At 45.2% G+C, this 25,310-nt stretch overlaps 1 protein-coding gene across 1 annotated transcript in view; it reads left to right on the top strand.

Moving 5' to 3' along the window:
• Window positions 1–24,288, top strand: part of ddah1 (dimethylarginine dimethylaminohydrolase 1) — a 122,028-nt gene extending 97,740 nt beyond the window's left edge. Inside the window, exons 4-6 of the mRNA XM_071346190.1 lie at window positions 2,830–2,949; window positions 12,585–12,728; window positions 20,572–24,288. Coding sequence (XP_071202291.1) covers window positions 2,830–2,949; window positions 12,585–12,728; window positions 20,572–20,688 — 381 coding nt within the window. The 3' untranslated portion in view covers window positions 20,689–24,288. The remainder of the gene's footprint in view (window positions 1–2,829; window positions 2,950–12,584; window positions 12,729–20,571) is intronic.
• The last annotated feature ends 1,022 nt before the right edge of the window (window positions 24,289–25,310 follow it).

The following is a 25,310-nucleotide window of genomic DNA, read 5'->3' as shown; positions in this document are numbered from 1 at the left end:
CATTGAACAGCCTGTTCTGGTCAGTCCAGGATTAACCACAGATGTGAGTGAGAGGTTAGATCTCTTCTTCTCCTTTATGATCCTTGTTGAGTGGGGGAAACGGAGGGAGGGGAGGAGGTCAAAGTGCAGGGGAGACTAATGTACCAGGCTATTGTCTCCCATTCAGGGTCACAACACTGTACAGCATCAGTCAGACACCATAAAGAAAACTTTCTCTAGAAATGAATGAACATACATTACAATCAGCACAGCAAAACTTCTCACTCCAAATGTATCTCAAAGCTGAACACATCGCTGAGATTCCCCACAATATGATACGTTTTTATCATGTCTCTCACAATAAGCTCAGTGGAGGGCATTTGACTTCTGCTATCTCTTTGAATCACTGTTTGGGCTAAACTGTCTTTCCACTGATAAGGAATGACGACAGTTTGATTAAGTGGTCCACTTTGCTTTGCTTTGATTCATTCAAATGAACTCTGAGGGTTGAGTTAAGAGAGCAGGAAAGACTTTGGTGATGAGAGGAAGAGGACAATTTCACACATGATAAACTGTCAGGAAATGCAGTTCCTTGTTCCAGTCAGAGAGGAGATTTGCTTTCATCTAGGCTGACTCTTAAGCAAAAGTAGGTTAAAGTAAGTAACATTTAGTAAGTAAGTCAAATTAACGTTTCCCTTAATATGGACCAGGCCAGAGAAACAGAGACAGAGAAACAGAGAAACATTGACACTCCATATAACATGTCCATTGGAATCAAACCCATGTCACAAGAAGACAACGTACTCCAGAAGCTCACCACCCCTGGAACAGGGGACAATGTACTGCAACCATGGGGTAGTTATGCTATGTCAGAACAGAGCAAGATGCCACTCCACATCATCAGTCTCTGTCTGAGCAGCAGCAGTAGTCTGGTCCTCAGAAGTTAACTATGGACCAGGGAGCTCCCGACTAGAACTACAGCTATGACAGAGCAGAGCAGGATCACACCACATCATCAGTCTCTGTCTTAGCAGCAGCCAGGAAGCCGTATAGGAGTGTCTGGCATGCGAGGCCAGAGGAACAGGCAGCTACGATTAAAACTATCCTACCAACGGGACATTAAAAACTGTAATGTCTTAAGTTTCACCGAGACGTGGCTAAACAAGACATGGATAATATAGAGCTGGCTGGCTTCTCCGTGCATTGGCAGGACAGAGCAGCTATGTCTGGTAAGACGAGGGGCGGGGGTGTGCGTCTATTTGTCAAAAGCTGCTGGTGCGTGATGTCTAATATTAAAGAAGTCTCAAAGTATTACTCGTCTGAGGTTGAATACCTTATGATAAGCTGTAGACCACACTATCTACCAAGAGAGTTCACATCTATATTATTCGCAGCCGTCTATTTACCACCACAAACTGATGCTGGCACTAAGACCGCTCTATTTACCACCACAAACTGATGCTGGCACTAAGACCGCACTCAATGAGCTGTATAAGGGCATAAGCAAACAAGAAAATGCTCATCCAGAAGCGGCGCTCCTAGTGGCCGGGGACTTTAATGCAGTCGAACTTAAATCAGTTTGACCTAATTTCTACTAGCATGTCACATGTGCAACCAGAGAGAAAAAGAAAAAAAAAAACTCTATACCACCTTTACTCCACACACAGAGACGCATACAAAGCTCTCTCTCGCCCTCCATTTGGCAAATCTGACCATAATTCTATCCTCCTGATTCCTGCTTACAAGTAAAACCTAAAGCAGGAAGTACCAGTGACTCGCTCAATATGGAAGTGGTCAGATGACACGGATGCTACAGGACTGTTTTGCTAGCACAGACTGGAATATGTTCCGGGATTCATCCAATGGCATTGAGAAGTATACCACCTCAGTCACCAGCTTAATCAATAAGTGCATCGACGACGTCGTCCCCACAGTGATTGTACGTATATATCGCAACCAGAAGCCATGGATTACAGGCAACATGTGCAGTGAGCTAAAGAACTATCATGGTCCAAACACACCAAGACAGTTGTGAAGAGGGCACGACAACACCTTTTCCCCCTCAGGAGACTGAAAAGATTTGGCATGGGTCCCCAGATCCTCCAAAAGCTCTACAGCTGCACCATCGAGAGCATCCTGACTGGTCGCAGGACAATGTCCACGGTCCCTGTAATGCAGTAGGGTTGTTGTGTGTTTGCAGGACAATGTCCACGGTCCCTGTAATGCAGTAGGGTTGTTGTGTGTTTGCAGGACAATGTCCATGGTCCCTGTAATGCAGTAGGGTTGTTGTGTGTTTGCAGGACAATGTCCATGGTCCCTGTAATGCAGTAGGGTTGTTGTGTGTTTGCAGGACAATGTCCACGGTCCCTGTAATGCAGTAGGGTTGTTGTGTGTTTGCAGGACAATGTCCACGGTCCCTGTAATGCAGTAGGGTTGTTGTGTGTTTGCAGGACAATGTCCATGGTCCCTGTAATGCAGTTGGGTTGTCGTGTGTTTGCAGGACAATGTCCACGGTCCCTGTAATCCAGTAGGGTTGTTGTGTGTTTGCAGGACAATGTCCACGGTCCCTGTAATGCAGTAGGGTTGTTGTGTGTTTGCAGGACAATGTCCACGTTCCCTGTAATGCAGTAGGGTTGTTGTGTGTTTGCAGGACAATGTCCACGGTCCCTGTAATGCAGTCGGGTTGTTGTGTGTTTGCAGGACAATGTCCACGGTCCCTGTAATGCAGTAGGGTTGTTGTGTGTTTGCAGGACAATGTCCACGGTCCCTGTAATGCAGTAGGGTTGTCGTGTGTTTGCAAGACAATGTCCATGGTCCCTGTAATGCAGTAGGGTTGTCGTGTGTTTGCAGGACTACGCTGTGTCCACCGTCCCTGTCACTGATGGTCTACACCTGAAGAGCTTCTGCAGCATGGGAGGACCAGGCCTCATCGTGATTGGCTCCAGCGAACCAGCCCAGAAAGCCCTAAAGGTATGAGTCACCAATGAGCGTATGGGTCATGCAAGATAGGACTATGTTCTTACTTTCCTTTGCACCAACTCTTGTTATTACATTTAGTTTAATAGTGTTTGCAGAAAACATAATTGAAATATACTCTCCCATCCCATCCTCGTGTATTTTTAAGCACGTCCAATAGAAAATGTCCATCACAATATTCTTTCCATTCTTATACAAACACAAAATGGTGAAAACATTACAGTGCTTACTATCTTTCTCCTTTCAGGAGCTTTGCAATTTATCCACCATCATGGCTTGACATTTACCCAATCATTTTGTGCTTGTGTTACAATTTGCATTTCAATAAAATATAAATGGAACACATAAAAATCTCTTAATGCACAGTTAAGTTTGCAATACCTAAACTTTTGATAGAAATTCTTCAAGTTCTTAGTGGTAGAATTAGGTCTCTGTATTGAGGAGGGTTTTTTCAGGTGAGATCTCACACTTGATGCGCTGAATAACGGCTGTCATCTTGCCCTTGGCCATCATATTGAGATCATTTCGGAGTTCATATTACCCGACCTCATCTCACCTCTAAGTCATATAAAATCAAATCAAATGTTATTTGTCACATGCGCCGAATACAAACAAGTGAGGTAAGCACACTGCATTGAGAAGATGGCTGCTTCAGTGTAAAGCAACAGTATAGTTGACAGGGAAGACAGGACATCGCACATGTTGACTCAGTACCATCACCTCACACACACCTCCAGATCACCCTCCCTCTCCCTGTGGTTTGATGCCTGCCTCTGACTGAAACTTCTACAAGCCTGCAGAAACCACATGATATCAATGTGATCTCCCTCTGATAAATGTATGTTCGTAGGTAATCTACTGTGTAATCCCCGTTATACAATATTTTACCTCAATCTACATTTTTCTTGTGGGGACCTGGCGAAATATCCCCCATTTATCCAATTTTCCTTGTTTTACTATCCTTGTGAGGCTTTCTGGTAGTTAAAACAAAAACAAAACACAAGCACACACTCCCTATAGGGAATACAGATCTTCTTCGTAAAAGACGGGGAACAAACACAAACAGAAACACACTGACAGTGACATGTTGGTACTTAATACCATTCACGGAGGCTGCTGAAATAAATCTCTGCCTGTTATTTTCTGATGGACAGGCACACGGAATTCCCCATCACCATGCCAGAAGACTGGCATGCACACACCACATCTAACTACAGACAGTAGTGGTGTACCTGCGGCTGGCATGCAACTCAGTGTCAACACACAGTACAGACGTTTTGAAACCTCACAGACAAGACAACAAACGCACCCGAGACACACGCACCGGAGAGTTGACAGCCAGGCGTTCCCAGTCATAGGGTTCCTCCTCATCTGCCTACTCAGGGAGACGTCGCCCCCTACTGGCCCAGGGCTGCAGAGGATTGTAACACTGTCAGTAAACCATCTACATTCGTCAACCACAGACAGACAGACAGACAGACAGACAGACAGACAGACAGACAGACAGACGCATCTCTTTATGTGGATCCCCATTAGCTGCTACAATTGCATCAGCTCCTCTTCCTGTAGTCCACAAGTATTCTTATCAGTGAGATGTGTAAAGACTGCATAGGTTTAGTCCCCTATTTGCCCCCCTATGTTATCCTCATTTAACACACTAAGGCAAACATATCCACATACTAGTTAAATACACTGCTGATGAATTATTAGGTCATGGTGACGACTAACTAATACAACACACTTTTATTTGATACAGACTGGAGCCCCATTAAGATGCCATACTATTATCAAGCCCTGTTAATTAGCTACTGAAGAGAAAGAGAAGGGTCATTAGCATGAGTTAATGACAGTGTCTCACAGTGTTGTAATTACACATTACATCACCCCCTCTCCAACATGCAATTAGCTGTGGTTATAAAATACTTTAATGAATGTCTGAGATCAGATTTTCAATTAGGTAATGTTCTGCTCAGGGTGAAAGTGACTGGTGAATGTAGGTGTAATGAACGTAAAGGGGTGGTTGTGAATGCTATTGTAACGAATGCAAATGGGTTGCTATTGTTGTGAACGTAGCTCTAATGAACTTAACGGGGTTGTTGTTGTGAACGTAGCTCTAATGAACTTAACGGGGTTGTTGTTGTGAACGTAGCTCTAATGAACTTAACGGGGTTGTTGTTGTGAACGTAGCTCTAATGAACTTAACGGGGTTGTTGTTGTGAACGTAGCTCTAATGAACTTAACGGGGTTGTTGTTGTGAACGTAGCTCTAATGAACTTAACGGGGTTGTTGTTGTGAACGTAGCTCTAATGAACTTAACGGGGTTGTTGTTGTGAACGTAGCTCTAATGAACTTAACGGGGTTGTTGTTGTGAACGTAGCTCTAATGAACTTAACGGGGTTGTTGTTGTGAATGTAGCTCTAATGAACTTAACGGGGTTGTTGTTGTGAATGTAGCTCTAATAAACTTAACGGGGTTGTTGTTGTGAATGTAGCTCTAATCTAATTATATTACATGCCTGCTGGCTGGATTCCCTTGGGATGAGCTTTTGTGAACGCACCCCTAATCTTGATATTGAAGTAGTGGTGATGAGATGAGTAGGGATAAGGTTAGTATGTTGTGTTGTCAACAGACCAAACTGGGAATTTGTTATTAGAGCAGGCTGTGACTCTATTGTCATGTCACCATGTCTGGCCTGATACTGAGTCATGGTTTGGATACAGTATGGATGATGGCACCCGAATGTGGCAGCCAGTGTGCGTGTTTGCGTGCGAGTGTCTGTGTGTGTGTGTGTCCTTGCGTGCATGTGTGTGTGCCTTGCATAGTCTGCAGTCATACTATGTTTAGCCCTCCCAAGCTGAGGACTGAGGACGTGGACCGGATGAATTCCATCAACTGAACGCACTCATAACAATCGTGGCTCTCCACTGCTATCACTGCCAAGCCTCAGCCGTGAAGTCATCTCCCACAAATACTCCCTCTCTTACTGAAATGCTCCTTCTCCCTCACCAAATTTTGCCTTTCCAGCAGGTCAGGGCTCCTGGTATTTCACGCTTCCAGGACTCCCTGACTGACTGGCCCACCACTGACCCCCCTAGGCCCGGACCCAGCCCTATACCCCAGACCTCAGGCCCAATACCCCAGCCCCATACCCCAGCCCCAGACCCAGACCTCAGGCCCAATACCCCAGCCCCATACCCCAGCCCCAGACCTAGACCTCAGGCCCTATACTCCAGCCCCAGGCCCAATATACCCAGCCTCTGGTCCAGCCTCTGGTCCAGCCTCTGGTCCAGCCTCCAGTCCAGCCTCTGGTCCAGCCTCCGGTCTAGCCTCTGGTCCAGCCTCTGGTCCAGCCTCCAGTCCAGCCTCTGGTCCAGCCTCTGGTCCAGCCTCCAGTCCAGCCTCCGGTCCAGCCTCTGGTCCAGCCTCTGGTCCAGCCTCTGGTCCAGCCTCCGGTCCAGCCTCCGGTCCAGCCTCTGGTCCAGCCTCCGGTCCAGCCTCTGGTCCAGCCTCCGGTCCAGCCTCTGGTCCAGCCTCCGGTCCAGCCTCTGGTCCAGCCTCCTGTCTAGCCTCTGGTCCAGCCTCTGGTCTAGCTTCTGGTCCAGCCTCTGGTCTAGCCTCTGGTCCAGCCTCCAGTCCAGCCTCCGGTCCAGCCTCTGGTCCAGCCTCTGGCCTAATCAGATCACGAGGAGCAGCAGACCCCCTGAACACAGCACCGCCACCACTTGTGCCCCCGCATTCAGCTTCCTGATTAGACGCCGGCCTAAGCGGACAGGAATAAACACGGAACATTAGCCAATAACAGTCTGTTCTCTGGGAAGAAATGTGTGTCAAGGACCAATCAAAAATAATGACATCAACAGGAAACTATTAGAGTGTAATAGCCATTCCCCTGATCCCTGGACTGTTAGGATTTGGAAGACTTTTGGATAGGAACTGTTTTGTTTGTATGTTTTTGAAAACAACCATTGTCTACACGGGTCGGGGAAGATTATTGTGTGTGAACTGTGAACATTCCACATATTCTAAATGTGTTGCTGAAAATACACTGTGTACTAGTGACTAGAAGAAAGACATGCACTAATTCAATAAATAGTGTCAGTAGTTTTTGTTATGCCCCATTGTCTTACATCAGATAGCACAACTTTCATCTGCAGGGGGTTTGTAAGCTTGACAGTAGCGACAATATCTCTGTGGGCCGAGTTAAGCAAAGGGTGAATTGTGCCCAGGAGGACTGGTCTAACATCATTCAGCTGGTCTAACATCATTCAGGCATTGTTCATCATCAGTTCCGTCCTCGTTGTCCTGTTAGTCTTGCCTTTCCTACAGACTGCTTTTCTTGTATGTCTCCTAGGCTGGTCAGCCATTGTCATATCTGCTGGCTGGATTGTTCTAAGATGGCGTAGCAGTCAGACGTCTTTTGTCCTCGTCTTGTCGTGTTCCGTGTATATATATTTTATATATTTTTCTTCGCATATATTTTCTATATTTTTTCTAAAACTCAACTTCAAAACACTCTCCTGCAACCCGCCTCACGCAATGTGGTGCGGATCTGTTTTCTTCGAAAGTATTATTCACCTCAAATCCGGAATCCCCCAACAGAAGCTAGCCAGCTCACTAGCTACTAGCTAGTAGTCAGCTAACCACTGCTAGCGGTCATCCCGGCTAGCTAAAGAGGACCATCAGCCACTCCTGGGCTACAATACCCGGACCCCTTCTACTGCCGGTAGATCCTTCATGACTGGACCTCTAGCCCTGCTCAATATGCCTTAACCTACCATTTAGTTCCACCTCCCACATATGCGGTGACATCACCTGGTTTAAATGTCTCTGGACAATATCTCTCTCATCATTACTCAATGCCTAGGTTTACCTCCAATGTACTCACATCCTACCATACCTTTGTCTGTACATTATGCCTTGAATCTATTCTCTCACGCCCAGAAACCTGCTCCTTTTACTCTCTGCTCTGAACGTACTAAACGACCAGTCCTGATAGCCTTTAGCCATACCCTCATCCTACTCCTTCTCTGTTCCTCTGGTGATGTAGAGGTTAATCCAGGCCCTGCAGTGCCTAACTCCACTCCTACTCCCCAGGGGCTCTCATTTGTTGACTTCTGTAACCGTAAAAGCCTTGGTTTCATGCATGTTAACATTAGAAGCCTCCTCCCTAAGTTTGTTTTATTCACTGCTTTAGCACACTCTGCCAACCCTGATGTCCTAGCCGTGTCTGAATCCTGGCTTAGGAAGTCCACCAAAACCCTGAAATTTCCATCCCTAACTATAACATTTTCCGACAAGATAGAACTGCCAAAGGGGGGCGGTGTTGCAATCTACTGCAGAGATAGCCTGCAAAGCTCTGTCTTACTATCCAGGTCTGTACCCAAACAATTCGAACTTCTACTTTTAAAAATCCATCTTTCCAGAAACAAGTCTCTCACTGTTGCCGCTTGCTATAGACCACCCTCTGCCCCCAGCTGTGCCCTGGACACCATATGTGAATTGATTGCCCCCCCCATCTATCTTCATCGCTCGTGCTGCTAGGTGACCTAAACTGTGATGTTTAACAGCCCGGCCATCCTACAATCTAAGCTTGATGCACTCAATCTCACACAAATTATCAATGAACCCACCAGGTACAACCCCAAGTCCATAAACACGGGCACCCTCATAGATATCATTCTAACCAACTTGCCCTCCAAATACACCGTTGCTGTTTTCAGCCAAGATCTCAGCGATCACTGCCTCATTGCCTGTATCCGTAATGGGTCTGCGGTCAAACGACCACCCCTCATCACTGTGAAACGCACCCTAAAACACTTCAGCGAGCAGGCCTTTCTAATCGCCCTGACCCGGGTATCCTGGAAGGATATTGACCTCATCCCGTCAGTAGAGGATGCCTGGTTATTCTTTAATAGATCCTCCCTCACCATCTTAAATAAGCATGTCCCATTCAAAAAATGTAGAACCAGCAACAGATATAGCCCTTGGTTCTCTCCAGATCTGACTGCCCTTCACCAGCACAAAAACATCCTGTGACGTACTGCATTAGCATCGAACAGCCCCCGTGATATGCAACTTTTCAGGGAAGTTAGGAACAAATATACACAGGCAGTTAGGAAAGCAAAGGCTAGCTTTTTCAAGCAGAAATGTGCATCCTGTAGCACAAACTCAAATAAGTTCTGGGACACTCTTCTCTGTGACTGGGACTCTCTTCTCTGTAAACATCAATGATGTCGCTCTTGCTGCTGGTGATTCGTTGATCCACCTCTACGCAGACGACACCATTCTGTATACCTCTGGCCCTTCTTTGGACACTATGTTAACTAACCTCCAGATGAGCTTCAATGCCATACAACTTTCCTTCCGTGGCCTCCAACTGCTCTTAAATGCAAGTAAAATTAAATGCATGCTCTTCAACCGATCGCTGCCCGCACCTGCCCGCCTGTCCAGCATCACTACTCTGGACGGATCTGACTTAGAATATGTGGACAACTACAAATACCTAGGTGTCTGGTTAGACTGTAAACTCTCCTTCCAGACTCACATTAAACATCTCCAATACAAAATTAAATCTAGAATCGGCTTCCTATTTCGCAAACACATCATCCTTCACTCACGCTGCCAAACATACCCTTGTAAAACTGACCATCCTACCGATTCTCGACTTCGGCGATGTAATTTACAAAATAGCCTCCAACACTCTACTCAACAAATTGGATGCAGTCTATCACAGTGCCATCCGTTTTGTCACCAAAGCCCCATATACTACCCACCACTGCGACCTGTACGCTCTCATTGGCTGGCCCTCGCTTCATACTCGTCGCCAAACCCACTGGCTCCTGGTCATCTACAAGTCTCTGCTAGGTAAAGCCCCACCTTATCTCAGCTCACTGGTCACCATAGCAGCACCCACTTGTAGCACGCGCTCCAGCAGGTATATCTCGCTGGTCACTGCCAAAGCCAATTCTTCCTTTGGCCCCCTCTCCTTCCAGTTCTCTGCTGCCAATGACTGGAACAAACTGCAAAAATCACTAAAGTTGGAGACTCTTTCCTCCCTCACTAGCTTTAAGCACCAGCTGTCAGAGCAGCTCACATATCACTGCACCTGTACATAGATCGCCTGTAAATAACCCATCCAATCTACCTCATCCCGATACTGTATTTATTTATTTATCTTGCTCCTTTGCATCCCAGTATCTCTACTTGCACATTCATCTTCTGCACATTCTACCATTCCAGTGTTTAATTGCTATATTGTAATTACTTCGCCACCATGGCTTATTTATTGCCTTACCTCTCTTATCCTACCTCATTTGCACATGCTGTATATATTTTTTTTCTACTGTATTATTGATTGTATGTTTGTTTATTTAATTTGTAACTGTGTTGTTGTATGTGTCGAACTGCTTTGCTTTATCTTGGCCAGGTCGCAGTTGCAAACGAGAACTTGTTCTCAACTAGCCTACCTGGTTAAATAAAGGTGAAATAAATATAAATAAAAAATATCGGCACCCAGAATGGGTCGGTGTCCAATATGGATTTGAGAGAAGAGAAAATGACAATTTTAAAACTGACTTAGTGAAGGCTGATCAGTATGGTGTGACAGTCTCTCACTCCAGGCAGACAGCTAATCCTCCTGTATGTAAAGGAGAGCGTTCGCGGTCACGCACATAGACATGTTTTCATTTAGGACCACTGCGATGACGCAACACACCAGACATGACCCGAGGTGTTAATGGTTACTCTGTCCCCCAGTCGGGCCCAGCCGGGCAGAGCCGGCCATGCTCTAGACTGGCAGATCTGGGAGATACACCCACTCAAACACCATACACTTTGCACGCACACACACACACTCTCTCTGTCTCTAACACACACACATATACTCACACACACACACATGCAGCAGTCAAACCAAGGGTAGAGTGGAATGTGTGAACAGGTCGAGCCACAAAGCCCATTGTGCACATTATAAACCACAGAGACACATAGAGCACTGTGAGGGGTTGATAGATTTATCATGGATTAACACCACAAACACTCATCTAACCCTAACTCTCCTCACTCACACACACAGACACACAATTCTAACCCTAACTCTCCTCACTCACACACACAGACACACAATTCTAACCCTAACTCTCCTCACTCACACACACAGACACACAATTCTAACCCTAACTCTCCTCACTCACACACACAGACACACAATTCTAACCCTAACTCTCCTCACTCACACACACAGACACACAATTCTAACCCTAACTCTCCTCACTCACACACACACAGACACACAATTCTAACCCTAACTCTCCTCACTCACACACACACAGACACACAATTCTAACCCTAACTCTCCTCACTCACACACACAGACACACAATTCTAACCCTAACTCTCCTCACTCACACACACACAGACACACAATTCTAACCCTAACTCTCCTCACTCACACACACACAGACACACAATTCTAACCCTAACTCTCCTCACTCACACACACAGAGACACACACACAGACACACAATTCTAACCCTAACTTTCCTCACTCACACACACAGAGACACACACAGAGACATACACACAGACACACAATTCTAACCCTAACTCTCCTCACTCACACACACAGAGACACACACACAGAGACACACACACAGAGACACACACACAGACACACAATTCTAACCCTAACTCTCCTCACGCACACACACAGAGACACACACACACACACACACACACACACACAATTCTAACCCTAACTCTACTCAAACACACACACAGACACACAATTCTAACCCTAACTCTCCTCACGCACACACACAGAGACACACACACACAGACACACAATTCTAACCCTAACTCTCCTCAAACACACACACACGCCAGCTCAACCTTTCTCTCTCTGCATGATATAAAAAAGGAGAGCAGAGCAGAAGGGATGAGAGGAGGGAGAAGAGATGACAGGATGGACAAAAAAGTTGAGTGGAAAGGAGAGTATGACAGGAGGAGGATCTGACCCTGGTTAAATCAACTTTTCTTATCCTGGGGGAGATCTCATGCTCCACTTGTGAAAATACCTTTTTAATGTTGTTTGGTTTACTTTCATTCTCCTTCCTCCTACTTCTCTAAGGCATTCACAGATGTTCAGGTCGTAAACATTTTGGAGACACACACACACACACACACACCTGCTCTGCATGCAGGTCATAACATCCTCATTGCTCCTTCTCCCCCCAGCCCCGACTCGGCAGATTACATCAATTACATGACATCTGCTGTGAAAGAATGTCAGTCAGTCTGTCTGCCCCTGTCTGTGTTCTCCATCAAGGCTCAGTCGCCCAGATAGACGTTTGAAGGTTAGAACTTGAGCGGGCAGGAACAGCAGGGTCTGGTTCTATTTTGCCCGGCACCAATATGCTCCCTACCCCTCCCCCTTGGATCTAACCCTTACTTGTTTGCCTGGAAAGGTATAGCAGTGTAGTGGTGGAGCTCCCACCATATTCCTTACACCTTACAGATCTACAAACACCAGAGGGTTTTGGCCAACGGCCAAGGAGTATAGGAGGGAAGTTGGACCGTGGTGCTGTGTCCCTCATAGCTTACCATCCATCTGTCTTCCTTTGTGTCTATAGATCATGCAGCAGATGAGTGACCATCGTTATGACAAGCTGACAGTGCCTGATGACATTGCAGCCAACACCATCTACATGAACCTCCCTGGCAAAGGCCATGTGCTGTTACACTGCACCCCAGAGGAGTTCCCAGAGAGTGCCAAGGTGAGCAAACACACACACACACACACATACGTACAGTATACACACACATTCACTAACACACACACACACACATACGTACAGTATACACACATATTCACATGCACACATTCACTAACACACACACACACAAACACACATACGTACAGTATACACACATTCACTAACACACACACACACACACATACGTACAGTATACACACACATTCACTAACACACACAGCCTGTGACTGTTGGACATCAGCTCGTATGGAAGCAGTGAATGTTATTGTCTCTGTAGCGGTAAGGCATCGTTGAGGATGAGCCATGCCATTTACATTCCTCAGTGTCACTACACAGTAACTCACTCTGAGCTCCTGATTACCACATCACCAACACCCTGCAATCTGCACAGACAGCCCCAACACCTCAAATGTACTCTGTGGTTAAAACCCAAACTTGAACATTTATTTTTAGTACAAACCGTTTATTGAAATATGTCTCTTTTGGATTTGGAACCGTTGTCCAATTTCCAAAGGCTTACTAATATATTTTCCTTGAGGATTGGCTGAAGGGAAATTCAAGCCAAACATGATAAAATCAGAGTGACTGCCTCTCTTTCCTGTATCAGACCACTGTGGGGACGTGTGTATTCATATGTGTCCTGGATGGAAACTTGGGACACTTTCTGCCTCTGAACACCAGCTGTGTGATGAAGAATCATTCATGTAGAGGTGTTGGAATCCCAATCATCTCTGTGTGTCAGAACATAGGGATACATCTCTGTGTGTCAGAACATAGGGATACATCTCTGTGTGTCAGAACATAGGGATACATCTCTGTGTGTCAGAACATAGGGATACATCTCTGTGTGTCAGAACACAGGGATACATCTCTGTGTGTCAGAACATAGGGATACATCTCTGTGTGTCAGAACATAGGGATACATCTCTGTGTGTCAGAACATAGGGATACATCTCTGTGTGTCAGAACATAGGGATACATCTCTGTGTGTCAGAACATAGGGATACATCTCTGTGTGTCAGAACATAGGGATACATCTCTGTGTGTCAGAACACAGGGATACATCTCTGTGTGTCAGAACATAGGGATACATCTCTGTGTGTCAGAACATAGGGATACATCTCTGTGTGTCAGAACATAGGGATACATCTCTCTGTGTCAGAACACAGGGATACATCTCTCTGTGTCAGAACATAGGGATACATCTCTGTGTGTCAGAACATAGGGATACATCTCTGTGTGTCAGAACACAGGGATACATCTCTGTGTGTCAGAACACAGGGATACATCTCTGTGTGTCAGAACACAGGGATACATCTCTGTGTGTCAGAACATAGGGATACATCTTTGTGTGTCAGACACAGTTCCATGTAAACTCGCTCTCTTTTTCAAAAGCAGCATGATTGAACATCACATCTACAGTTGAAGTCGGAAGTTTACATACACTTAGGTTGGTGTCATTAAAACTCATTTTTAAACCACTCCACAAATTTATTGTGAACAAAATATAGTTTTGGCAAGTCGGTTAGGACATCTACTTTGTGCATGACACAAGGAATGTTTCCAACAATTGTTTACAGACAGAATATTTCACTTAAAATTGACTGTATCACAATTCCAGTGGGTCAGAAGTTTACATACACTAAGTTGACTGTGCATTTAAACAGCTTGGAAAATTCCAGAAAATGATGTCATGCCTTTAGAAGCTTCTGATAGGCTAATTGACATCATTTGAGTCAATTGGGAGTGTACCTGTGGATGTATTTCAAGGCCTACCTTCAAACTCAGTGCCTCTTTGCTTGACACCATAGGAAAATCTAAGGAAATCAGCCAAGACCTCAGAAAAACAATTGTAGACCTCCACAAGTCTGGTTCATCCTTGGGAGCAATTTCCAAACAACTGAAGGTACCACGTTCATCTGTACAAACAATAGTACGCAAGTATAAACACCATGGGACCGCGCTGCCGTCATACCGCTCAGGAAGGAGACGCGTTCTGTCTCTTAGAGATGAACGTACTTTGGTGCGAAAAGTGCAAATCAATCCCAGAACAACAGCAAAGGACCTTGTGAAGATGCTGGAGGAAACAGGTACAAAATAATCTATATCCACAGTAAAACAAATCCTATATCGACATAACCTGAAAGGCCGCTTAGCAAGGAAGAAGCCACTGCTCCAAAACCGCCATAAAAAAAGCCAAACTACGGTTTGCAACTGACAAAGATCAGACTTTTTGGAGAAATGTCCTCTGGTCTGATGAAACAAAAATAGAACTGTTTGGCCATAATGACCATCATTATGTTTGGAGGAAAAATGGGGAGGCTTGCAAGCCGAAGAACACCATCCCAACCGTGAAGCACAGGGGTGGCAGCATCATGTTGTGGGGGTGCTTTGCTGCAGGAGGGACTGGTGCACTTCACAATATAGATGGCATCATGAGGATGGAAAATTATGTGGAAGGAAAATTATGTGGATATATTGAAGCAACATCTCAAGCCATCAGTCAGGAAGTTAAAGCTTGGTCGCAAGTGGGTCTTCCAAATGGACAATGACCCCAAGCATACTTCCAAAGTTGTGGCAAAATGGCTTAAGGACAACAAAGGTATTGGAGTGGCCATCACAAAGCCCTGACCTCAATCCCATAGAGAATTTGTGGGCAGAACTGAAAAATCGTGTGCGAGCAAGGCCTACAAACCTGACTCAGTTACACCAGCTCTGTCAGGAGGAATGGGCCAAAATTCACCCAACTTATTGTGGAAAGCTTGTGGAAGGCTACCCGAAACGTTTGACCCAAGTTAAACAATTTAAAGGCAATGCTACCAAATACTAATTGAGTGTATGTAAACTTCTGACCTACTGGGAATGTGATGAAAGAAATAAAAGCTGAAATAAATCGTTATCTCTACTATTATTCTGACATTTCACATTCTTAAAATAAAGTGGTGATCTTAACTGACCTACGACAGGGAATTTTTACAAGGATTAAATGTCAGGAATTGTGAAAAACTGAGTTGAAATGTATTTGGCTCAGGTGAATGTAAACTTCCGACTTAAACTGTGTATAACAATATAGAATTAGAAAACAAATCCAATTTTGATAAACTCCCATATCTATTGGGTGAAATACCAGTGTGCATCACAGCAGCAAGATTTGTGACATGTTGCCACAAGAAAAGGGAAACCAGTGAAGAACAAACACCATTGTAAATACATCCCATATTTATGTTTATTCATTTTCCCTTTCGTACTTTAACTATTTGCACATCATTACAACACTGTATATAGACATAATGACATTTGTAATGTCTTTATTCTTTTGCAACTTTTGTAAGTGTAATGTTTACTGTACACTTTTTGTTTATCTATTTCACTTGCTTTGGCAATGTAAACATATGTTTCACATGCCAATAAAGCCCCTTGAATTGAATTGAAATTTAATTGAGAGAGACAGACAGAGAAAATGACAGACAGACAGACAGACAGAGAGACAGACAGAGAGACAGACAGACAGAGAGAGAGAGAGATAGACAGAGAGAGAGAGAGACAGACAGACAGACAGAGAGACAGACAGACAGACAGACAGACAGACAGACAGACAGAGAGACAGAGAGACATAGAGACAGACAGAACGAGAGAGAGACAGACAGAACGAGAGAGAGACAGACAGACAGAGAGAGACAGACAGAACGAGAGATAGAGAGAGAGACAGACAGACAGACAGACAGACAGACAGACAGACAGACAGACAGACAGACAGACAGACAGACAGACAGAGAGACAGAGAGAGACTGACAGAGAGAGAGACCGACAGAGAGAGAGACAGACAGACAGAGCGAGAGAGAGAGAGAGAGACAGACATACAAAGAGACAGACAGAGAGACAGACAGACATAGACTGACAGAGAGACAGACAGACAGAGAGAGACTGACAGAGAGAGACAGACAGACAGACAGACAGACAGACAGACAGACAGACAGAGAGACAGACATACATAGACTGACAGACAGACAGAGCGAGAGAGAGACAGACAGACATACAAAGAGACAGACAGAGAGACAGACATACAAAGAGACAGACAGAGAGACAGACAGACATAGACTGACAGAGAGACAGACAGACAGAGAGAGACAGACAGACAGAGAGACAGACAGAGAGACAGACATACATAGACTGACAGACAGACAGACAGACAGACAGACAGACAGACAGACAGACAGACAGACAGACAGACAGACAGACAGACAAACAGAGAGAGAGACAAACAGAGAGAGAGACAGACAGACATACAAAGAGACAGACAGACAGACAGACAGACAGACAGACAGACAGACAGACAGACAGACAGACAGACAGACAGACATAGACAGACAGAGAGAGACTGACAGAGAGAGAGACTGACAGACAGAGAGAGAGGCAGACAGACAGAGAGAGACAGACAGACAGACAGACAGAGAGAGAGAGACTGACAGAGAAAGACTGACAGAGAGAGACTGACAGACAGAGAGAGAGGCAGACAGACAGAGAGAGACAGACAGACAGAGAGAGAGACAGAGAGACTGACAGAGAGAGAAACAGACAGACAGAGAGAGACTGACAGAGAGAGAGACATACAGACCGAGAGAGAGAGAGAGACAGACAGACAGACAGACAGACAGACAGACAGACAGACAGACAGACAGACAGACAGACAGAGCGAGAGAGAGACAGACAGACATACAAAGAGACAGACAGAGAGACAGACAGACATAGACTGACAGAGAGACAGACAGAGAGAGACTGACAGAGAGAGACAGAGAGAGAGAGAGAGACAGACAGACAGACAGACAGACAGACAGACAGACAGACATAGACTGACTGAGAGACAGAGAGACAGACAGACAGACAGACAGACAGACAGACAGACAGACAGACAGACAGACAGACAGACAGACAGACAGACAGACAGACAGACAGACAGACAGACAGACAGACAGAGGTTGGCTCTTGGTTGTGTGAAGTTTTTCTTCTGAGTGCTTCAACATGGCAGTCCCCTGATCCCCTTTTCAGACAGAGAGACAGACAGAGAGAGAGACAGAGGTTGGTTCTTGGTTGTGTGAAGTTTTTCCTCTGAGTGCTTCAACATGGCAGTCCCCTGATCCCCTTTTCAGATAGAGAGAGGAAGAGGAGAGAGATTTATCAACATACTCACTCTGCCTGCTTCTCTGCCGCTCTGCTTTCTAACTCTATAAACACTAAACATTCTTGTCCCAAAAACTCTGGCTCCAGCTATTTTTAGCAACGTTACATAACAAAGGCAGAAGGTCATGGGAGAGGGTGGGGGGGGGGGCGACTGTGGGGCAAAGGAGGTGACTTTAGGGTCTGGGGTGGTGACTGTCACAAACTGAGCAGAGATAAAGAAGTCAAAGTTTCAGTGAAATACAGCCAGCCCTCACAGTGAAGTTCTCCTGGCCTGACATAATACATTTCAACCACAGTTATAAGAACGCAGCTGGAAAGCACAGACTCACTGCCATAAAAACAGAAACACTTGAGAAAGAGACAGGCAGGCAGGCAGGCAGACAGGCAGACAGACAGGCAGGCAGGCAGACAGACAGACAGACAGACAGACAGACAGACAGACAGACAGACAGACAGACAGACAGACAGACAGACAGACAGACAGACAGACAGACGTAGAAAAGGGAACAGATTTGTTGTGGAGGAGTTTGGCTATAGTGCTTTTCCCCTCTGACCTCATGACTCCCCTCCCTTGGTTGATGGGCTGTATTGCTATTCTACGTATTGATTATAGCAGGGCCAGAGTAAGACCTCTTGCCTCATGGCTGGATAATCTGATAGCCAGAGTTGGGTGGGTTGCTTGTCGCCCCCATGGTAGTGCAAGCCCAGGCTTTTAGTGCGACAGAGAGAGGGGGGAGATATTTTGAAACTTTCATTTGTAATGTTACCTGTTAATGTCTGATTGTTCTTGTGTTTTGCTTTCATTTGCTTTGGCAATGTTAAGATATGTTTTTCATGATAATAAATCCCCTTTGAATTGAACTGAGAGAGAGAGAGAAGTATTCTGGCTTGGAAGGCTCTTAGGAAAACACTGGTTTTCTTCTGGAGGGGCTCCACAGGGTGACACATTGCTTTATGAGGGTTTTTGGAGATTACGTAATATTTCTCACTCCGTTTTTGAGAACTCTTCTCTACCTAAATGTTAGAGAAGATTTGTATCCCTTGTAAGTGCTCCCAAATCATTGTAAAATTAGCAAAGCCTGTAACCTAAAGTCACTTAAGGTGAAGACTCCTACCTTCTCTAGTGTTGTTCAAACTATTGTCTGAGGAGGGACCATCATTTGTACTTGTCCTGGAGAGGCTGAGCTGAGGTGTATATCAATATTATTTCATAATCATTTTCTTTCTCTCTCTCTCTCTCCCCATCCCTCTCTCTCTCTCCTCATCCCCCTCTCTCTCTCCCCATCCTCCTCTCTCTCCCCATCCCCCTCTCTCTCTCCTCATCCCTCTCTCTCTCTCCTCATCCCTCTCTCTCTCTCCCTCCCCCTCCCTTTCTCCCCCCACCCCATCCCTCTCTCTCTCCCCATCCCCCTCTCTCTCCCCATCCCTCTCTCCCTCCCCATCCCTCTCTCTCTCTCCCTCCCCATCCCTCTCTCTCTCTCCCCATCCCTCTCTCTCCCTCCCCATCCCTCTCTCTCTCTCTCCCCATCCCTCTCTCTCTCCCCATCCCTCTCTCTCTCTCCCATCCCTCTCTCTCTCTCTCCCCATCCCTCTCTCCCCATCCCTCCCTCTCTCTCTCTCCCCATCCCTCTCTCTCTCACTCCCCATCCCTCTCTCTCTCCCTCTCTCTCTCTCCCCATCCCTCTCTCTCTCCATCCCTCTCTCTCTCCCCATCCCTCTCTCTCTCTCTCTCTCACTCCCCATCCCTCTCTCTCTCTCCCCATCCCTCTCTCTCCCCATCCCTCTCTCTCCCCATCCCTCTCTCTCTCTCTCTCCCCATCCCTCTCTCTCTCTCTCTCTCTCCCCTTCCCTCTCTCTCACCCCATCCCTCTCTCTTTCTCCCCATCCCTCTCTCTCTCTCCCCTTCCCTCTCTCTCACCCCATCCCCCTCTCTCTCCCCATCCCTCTCTCTCTCTCTCCCCACCCCCCTCTCTCCCCATCCCTCTCGCTCTCCCCATCCCTCTCTCTCTCCCCTTCTCCCTCTCTCTCCCCATCCCTCTCTCACTCTCTCCCCATCCCTCTCTCTCTCCCCTTCCCCCTCTCTCTCTCCCTCTCTCCCCTTCCCTCTCTCTCTCTCCCCATCCCTCTCTCTCTCTCTCTCCACCCCCCTCTCTCCCCATCCCTCTCTCCCCATCCCTCTCTCTCTCCATCCATCTCTCTCCCCACCCCCCTCTCTCTCACTCCCCACCCCCCTCTCTCCCCATCCCCCTCTCTCTCTCCCCACCCCCCTCTCTCCCCATCCCTCTCTCTCCCCATCCCCCTCTCTCCCCATCCCTCTCTCTCCCCATCCCCCTCTCTCTCCCCCATCCCTCTCTCTCGCTCCCCATCCCTCTCTCTCTCTCCCCATCCCTCTCTCTCTCTCCCCATCCCTCTCTCTTTCCCCATCCCTCTTTCTCTCTACCATCCCTCTCTCTCTCTCTCTCCCCATCCCTCTCTCTCACCCCATCCCTCTCTCTCTCCCATCCCTCTCTCTCTCCCCATCCCTCTCTCACCCCATCCCTCTCTTTCTCTCCCCATCCCTCTCTTTCTCTCCCCATCTCTCTCACCCCATCCCTCTCTCTCTCACCCCATCCCGCTCTCTCACCCCACCCCTCTCTCTCTCTCTACCCAACTCTCTCTCCCCCAGGTGTTTGAGAAGCTGAAGGACCACATGTTGATCCCAGTGTCCAACATGGAGAAGGTGAAGGTGGACGGAGCCCTCACCTGCTGTTCTGTTCTCATCAACATGAAAGCCAAAGTCTGATCTGAGCATGCTCCGTTAGGGGTCTCTCAGGCAGACCTGGGTTCAAATACTACTTGAAATCTTTCACATACTTTGATGTGCCAGGTTTGCCATTTTTGGACTATACTATTGGGCCATTATTACGCCAGGCAAACTCAATCAAGCACAGACAAAGTATTTGACATGATTTTGAATAGTATTTTAACCCAGGTCTGCTCTCAGGGCAGGGTCGGCCCACTGCTGCCACCTTGCCCGGTTGAGAACCCCAACTACCTAGCCTGGGTGCAAGTCTGTTTCTGGCCAGTCTGTTTCTGCTGTCTTACCCCCGAAAACAAATTGGCATCAAGGTTACCAATCCCCCTCCACCTTCTGAAAGTGCTCATGTGTCAATCAATCCCTCTGCTTACTGGTCAATGTTTACAACCCTTTAAAAACAACCACTTCTAATATAACACAGGAGAGGTAAAAAGGACAGTCTGTTTCATAGAATGGTTTGAAGGTGGAGCTATATAATGTTACGGTATAGTTAGTACAGTATATGCATAGTGCAGTAGCCGGTTTATAAAGAATATAAAACGCAAATATATTTACAATCAACTGCTGATTACTCTATACATATTTGTATTGATTTATTTTTAGATTCAATTCATCATAACAGGTATACGTTTTTATTGAGGGGGAGAAAGGAATTCAATCAAACCTACCTAGTTATGGGCAATTCCATGGTAACGGAATTACGCTGAGACTCTGATTTTTCACTTTTAAAATGTATATCAAACAAAAAACTGACTGAAAAGTGTAATAAACCACATAACTCTATACACAAGGACTACTTTTAACAATTTCCACACAAAATCTTACAAAAACACATTTACAGGTAAAACTGTAGATACCGATCGGTATCGAACCAGGATGTGTCACAGCCGGCCACGACCGGGAGACCCATGAGGCGGTGCACAATTGGCCCAGCGTGGTCTGGGTTAGCTGAAGGGTGTGGCCGACTGGGTTGTCCTCGTTCCATCGTGCTCTAGCGACTCCTGTGGCGGGCCGGGCGCATGCACGCTATTCAAAAATATTACAAATAAAATACAAATTTATAAAATAAAGGTACAAAGTTTAGTAACCGTAATTCTGTCCCCAAACTTTGCATACGGATAGTTTTTCAAGGTAAATGTTTACTTTTTTACTGTGTAAATTGTTCAAAGTAGTCATTGTGCATAGAGTTGCATGGTTTGTTAAACTTTGAAATCAATGGTTTTGTTTGGCATACATTTTAAAGTCTCAGTGTAATCCCGTACCTGTGGAATTGCCCTTATCGTAATCATATATAAATGGTGAGCTTGTTCTCTCTGTCTGCCATGGAGTCCTGAGTTCTCTTACTTTACATCATTGTTGATTAAAAATGTATTATTATTGATTATTGGACATGAATGTTGATTGATCCCTAGCAGTGGGGGGTGTGCTAGTTATTCCACCTGGCTGATCAACGGGTTATTTCCTCTTATTATTAAACTGTGATACTGAAGTCTAAACCCAGGGTAGGAAATGAACTACAAAATTCCCCTGAATATAAAATGTCAAAGGATGCAAAGTAAAAGTGAATGTCCTACCCTGTCTTAAACTACGCTGTGCCCACTTTATAAAAGACTGAGCACACTGTGTGACGTATGTTTAATTAGGACCAATTGGCTTGTCATTACTCATGATATACTCTCATAACTTTTAACATGCCTCAATCTGCTGTGTGCCTCCATCGAAAACCAAGTGGCTTAAATAACTACTGCTCTTTACTCTAGTCAAGAAGCCATTATAGCAGATTTCAATGGTTTTTGTTGGTTTTTTTAAGCCCATTGTCACTGTGTTGACTACTGATACTGGCCCTGGTACTTCCTTCCTGTTATGCTCTTTCTGTATGAGAGCATGCTGGGAAATCAACATGAGACTGTTCCTCCAGCTGGAGAGATGATACACACTTAGTAGGGTCTCGCCGCTAACCACCTCTAATCTATCTGGCTGTGTTTACATTGCATAGATAGCCTTTAGTAAGATCTTTGAAGTCTGTTGACGACATAGAAATACATGTATAGATACTAAAACGGGATCTCCCATTCAAGTCAATGGACCGTGATCGTTGGACTGGTGGACATATGGAGTCTACCTATGAGGGTGCAGTCTGAGGGACTTTTTCACCATTCTAGTAATTCTATGGTTAAGGAGCTCTTCCCAACAGCCTTATCTCTGTCATCAGATATGAGCGCATACATCTCCAGCAGAGGTTTATGTACATACAGATGGCTACCAGCATCTACAACCAAAGCCTATTGCAGAGTGGGGCAGATGATGCTGAGCAAGAACCTGAAAATGTTTGCTTTTGTTTGACCCCATTTCTTTCACACTTTTTCTTTCTTAATAATCTGATGCAGATGAAAACTATTTCATCAAAGGAAGTGACGTCTTGCAGTAAGGAGCACAGCTAGAGACTCGCAGCTTGACGTCCAGTGCTCTGGCCTGGAGTGACGTATAGCCTACTCTGTGGCCGTTCAGGAATGGGCAAGCAGAATCATTGTGATGAAACATGGAAAGAATTCCTTTTGGAAGAGAGGCTTGTAAGCCAGTAAATACTCACTCTCTCTTAAAATGTTCTCTCTATAATTCTCTCCCCCTCTCTATGAATATGTGTATATATGTATGTATACATGATCCCTTTCCCTGCTATTGCCTCATACACATTTCTGGGGTAATTTATGACAATGATATCATACAGTCTGGCAAAAGGGCGCAATGACCTACAGTTAAAAAACATAATTTGTGACACTAGCAGTATATTTTACAGGAGGCCCTTGGCAGGTCCACTGATGATACCATAGTTGCTGTGTATCCAGTACAGACCAGAGCTGACGCAGTCAGTGGCTGTTTACATCCCAAATTGCACCCTATTCCCTACATAGTGCAATGCTTTTGACCAGAGCCCTACGGACCCTTGTCAAAAGTAGTGCATTATATAGGGAATAGGGTGCAATTTGGTATGTACAATTTTTATGGAGGCCAAACCACCTGCTGCAGTTGTAACCTACTGCAGTTGTAGCCTACTGCAGTTGTAACCTACTGCAGTTGTAACCTACTGCAGTTGTAGCCTACTGCTGAAAGTTAGAATAATCACATTATCCCGCCAATCACACTGGCTTTTGCTTGTGATAATCTGAATTTTAAATCAAGTCCCCAAAATACAAATCTATTCAATCTTCCTTCAATTTGAATATTTTTTTTCTTGATCTATAATTTTTTCTATTGGTGGTGACAACTTTCATTGCTGATAAATGTACTGCTCCCACTGCCAGCAACATCATGTGCTGTTCCACATGAGAAAGTGTTCCACCAGTAGCCTAGATTCAATTCCTCATAAACTACAATAACATTTTAAGATTTACCTTTTGAGTGACGCTGTGTATCCCATCAAAGTGCTGTGAATTGTCAATTTTGTCTCAGGTTTCTTGGTTTTAGTGTATTGTAGATGTTTAGTTGTGTGGTAGCCTAGGTCAGCCATTTAACAGTCTTTTTACACTGCATCTTGATTTTAGCTTTTCATCCACTTTGTACAATAAACTACATTATAACATCAAATTGAACGGTTGACTTATTGTGCATTGTATGGGTTTATACTGCAGACCAACCAGGTTTCCATCCATTTCATGCGGATGAATTACCTGACGCAGGAAAAAAGTCACAACCGTGCGAATGAAAACAAACAGGATATTCCGATACAATTTTATATAAAGACACTGCTCGTTCGACATGGTGGGATGTTTTTGTTAATTATACGAGAAATAGCGGTGGAAGCACCTTTATCCGCAAATATTGATATAATAACCATCATATCACGCGAAGACATTTTGTGTGGTCCTCCCACTACGACTCGGGAAAACATGCTCTTTATTAGGCTACATAAATTATGAAGCACTTCACAGGGTGGTGAAAGTGCCAGTTGATGAGCTTGATGCACCTTTCCAATAAATATCGCGAGGGTCTTATTATGGTAACATGATGATCGGTGCTTGGCTGCCGTTTGACAAATACAAATAATATCATAATGTAGATAGCCTACCCGCACTGTCTCTGCTAGCTGTTGGCTAGAGCGCATGTTTGCTATATATCCTAATCAACCGTTTTTTTGACAAAACCATCAGGAGTGAGAATGTACGGAATGTATTTTCATAAGGTACACGGGAATTTATCGGCAAAAGTATTTAAGTTTGATGGAAACACATATTAAAATTAAAATAAATGCGCATATTGTTTTAAGCAGATTTTAGAATATTCGATTCAAAATCTCGCAAATTGGATGGAAACCAAGCTAGTGATTGGGCTGCCCAATCAGTCAATTGCGTCACACATTCAAAATTAAGTGTTATATCGCCACATTGTGGTCGTATATGGGATAATAATTAAAAGCCTTTCACAACTGAGGGTTGCAAAGTGGAACATGAGCACACATTTTATGGGAAAGCTGTTACGTTTTATTTATATTAAAAAACACGTTGAGTATGATAAATAAATCATCAAGGACCTGAGCCACGGCCTGTTCACCCCACTACCATCTAGAAGGACGGGGTTCTACTAAGCTAATATATGAAATTGTTTTAAGA

The sequence above is a fragment of the Salvelinus alpinus genome, chromosome 16 (genome assembly GCF_045679555.1).
Source record: "Salvelinus alpinus chromosome 16, SLU_Salpinus.1, whole genome shotgun sequence".
NCBI classification, from domain to species: domain Eukaryota; kingdom Metazoa; phylum Chordata; class Actinopteri; order Salmoniformes; family Salmonidae; genus Salvelinus; species Salvelinus alpinus.
This window is presented reverse-complemented; position numbering and strand designations above follow the sequence as displayed.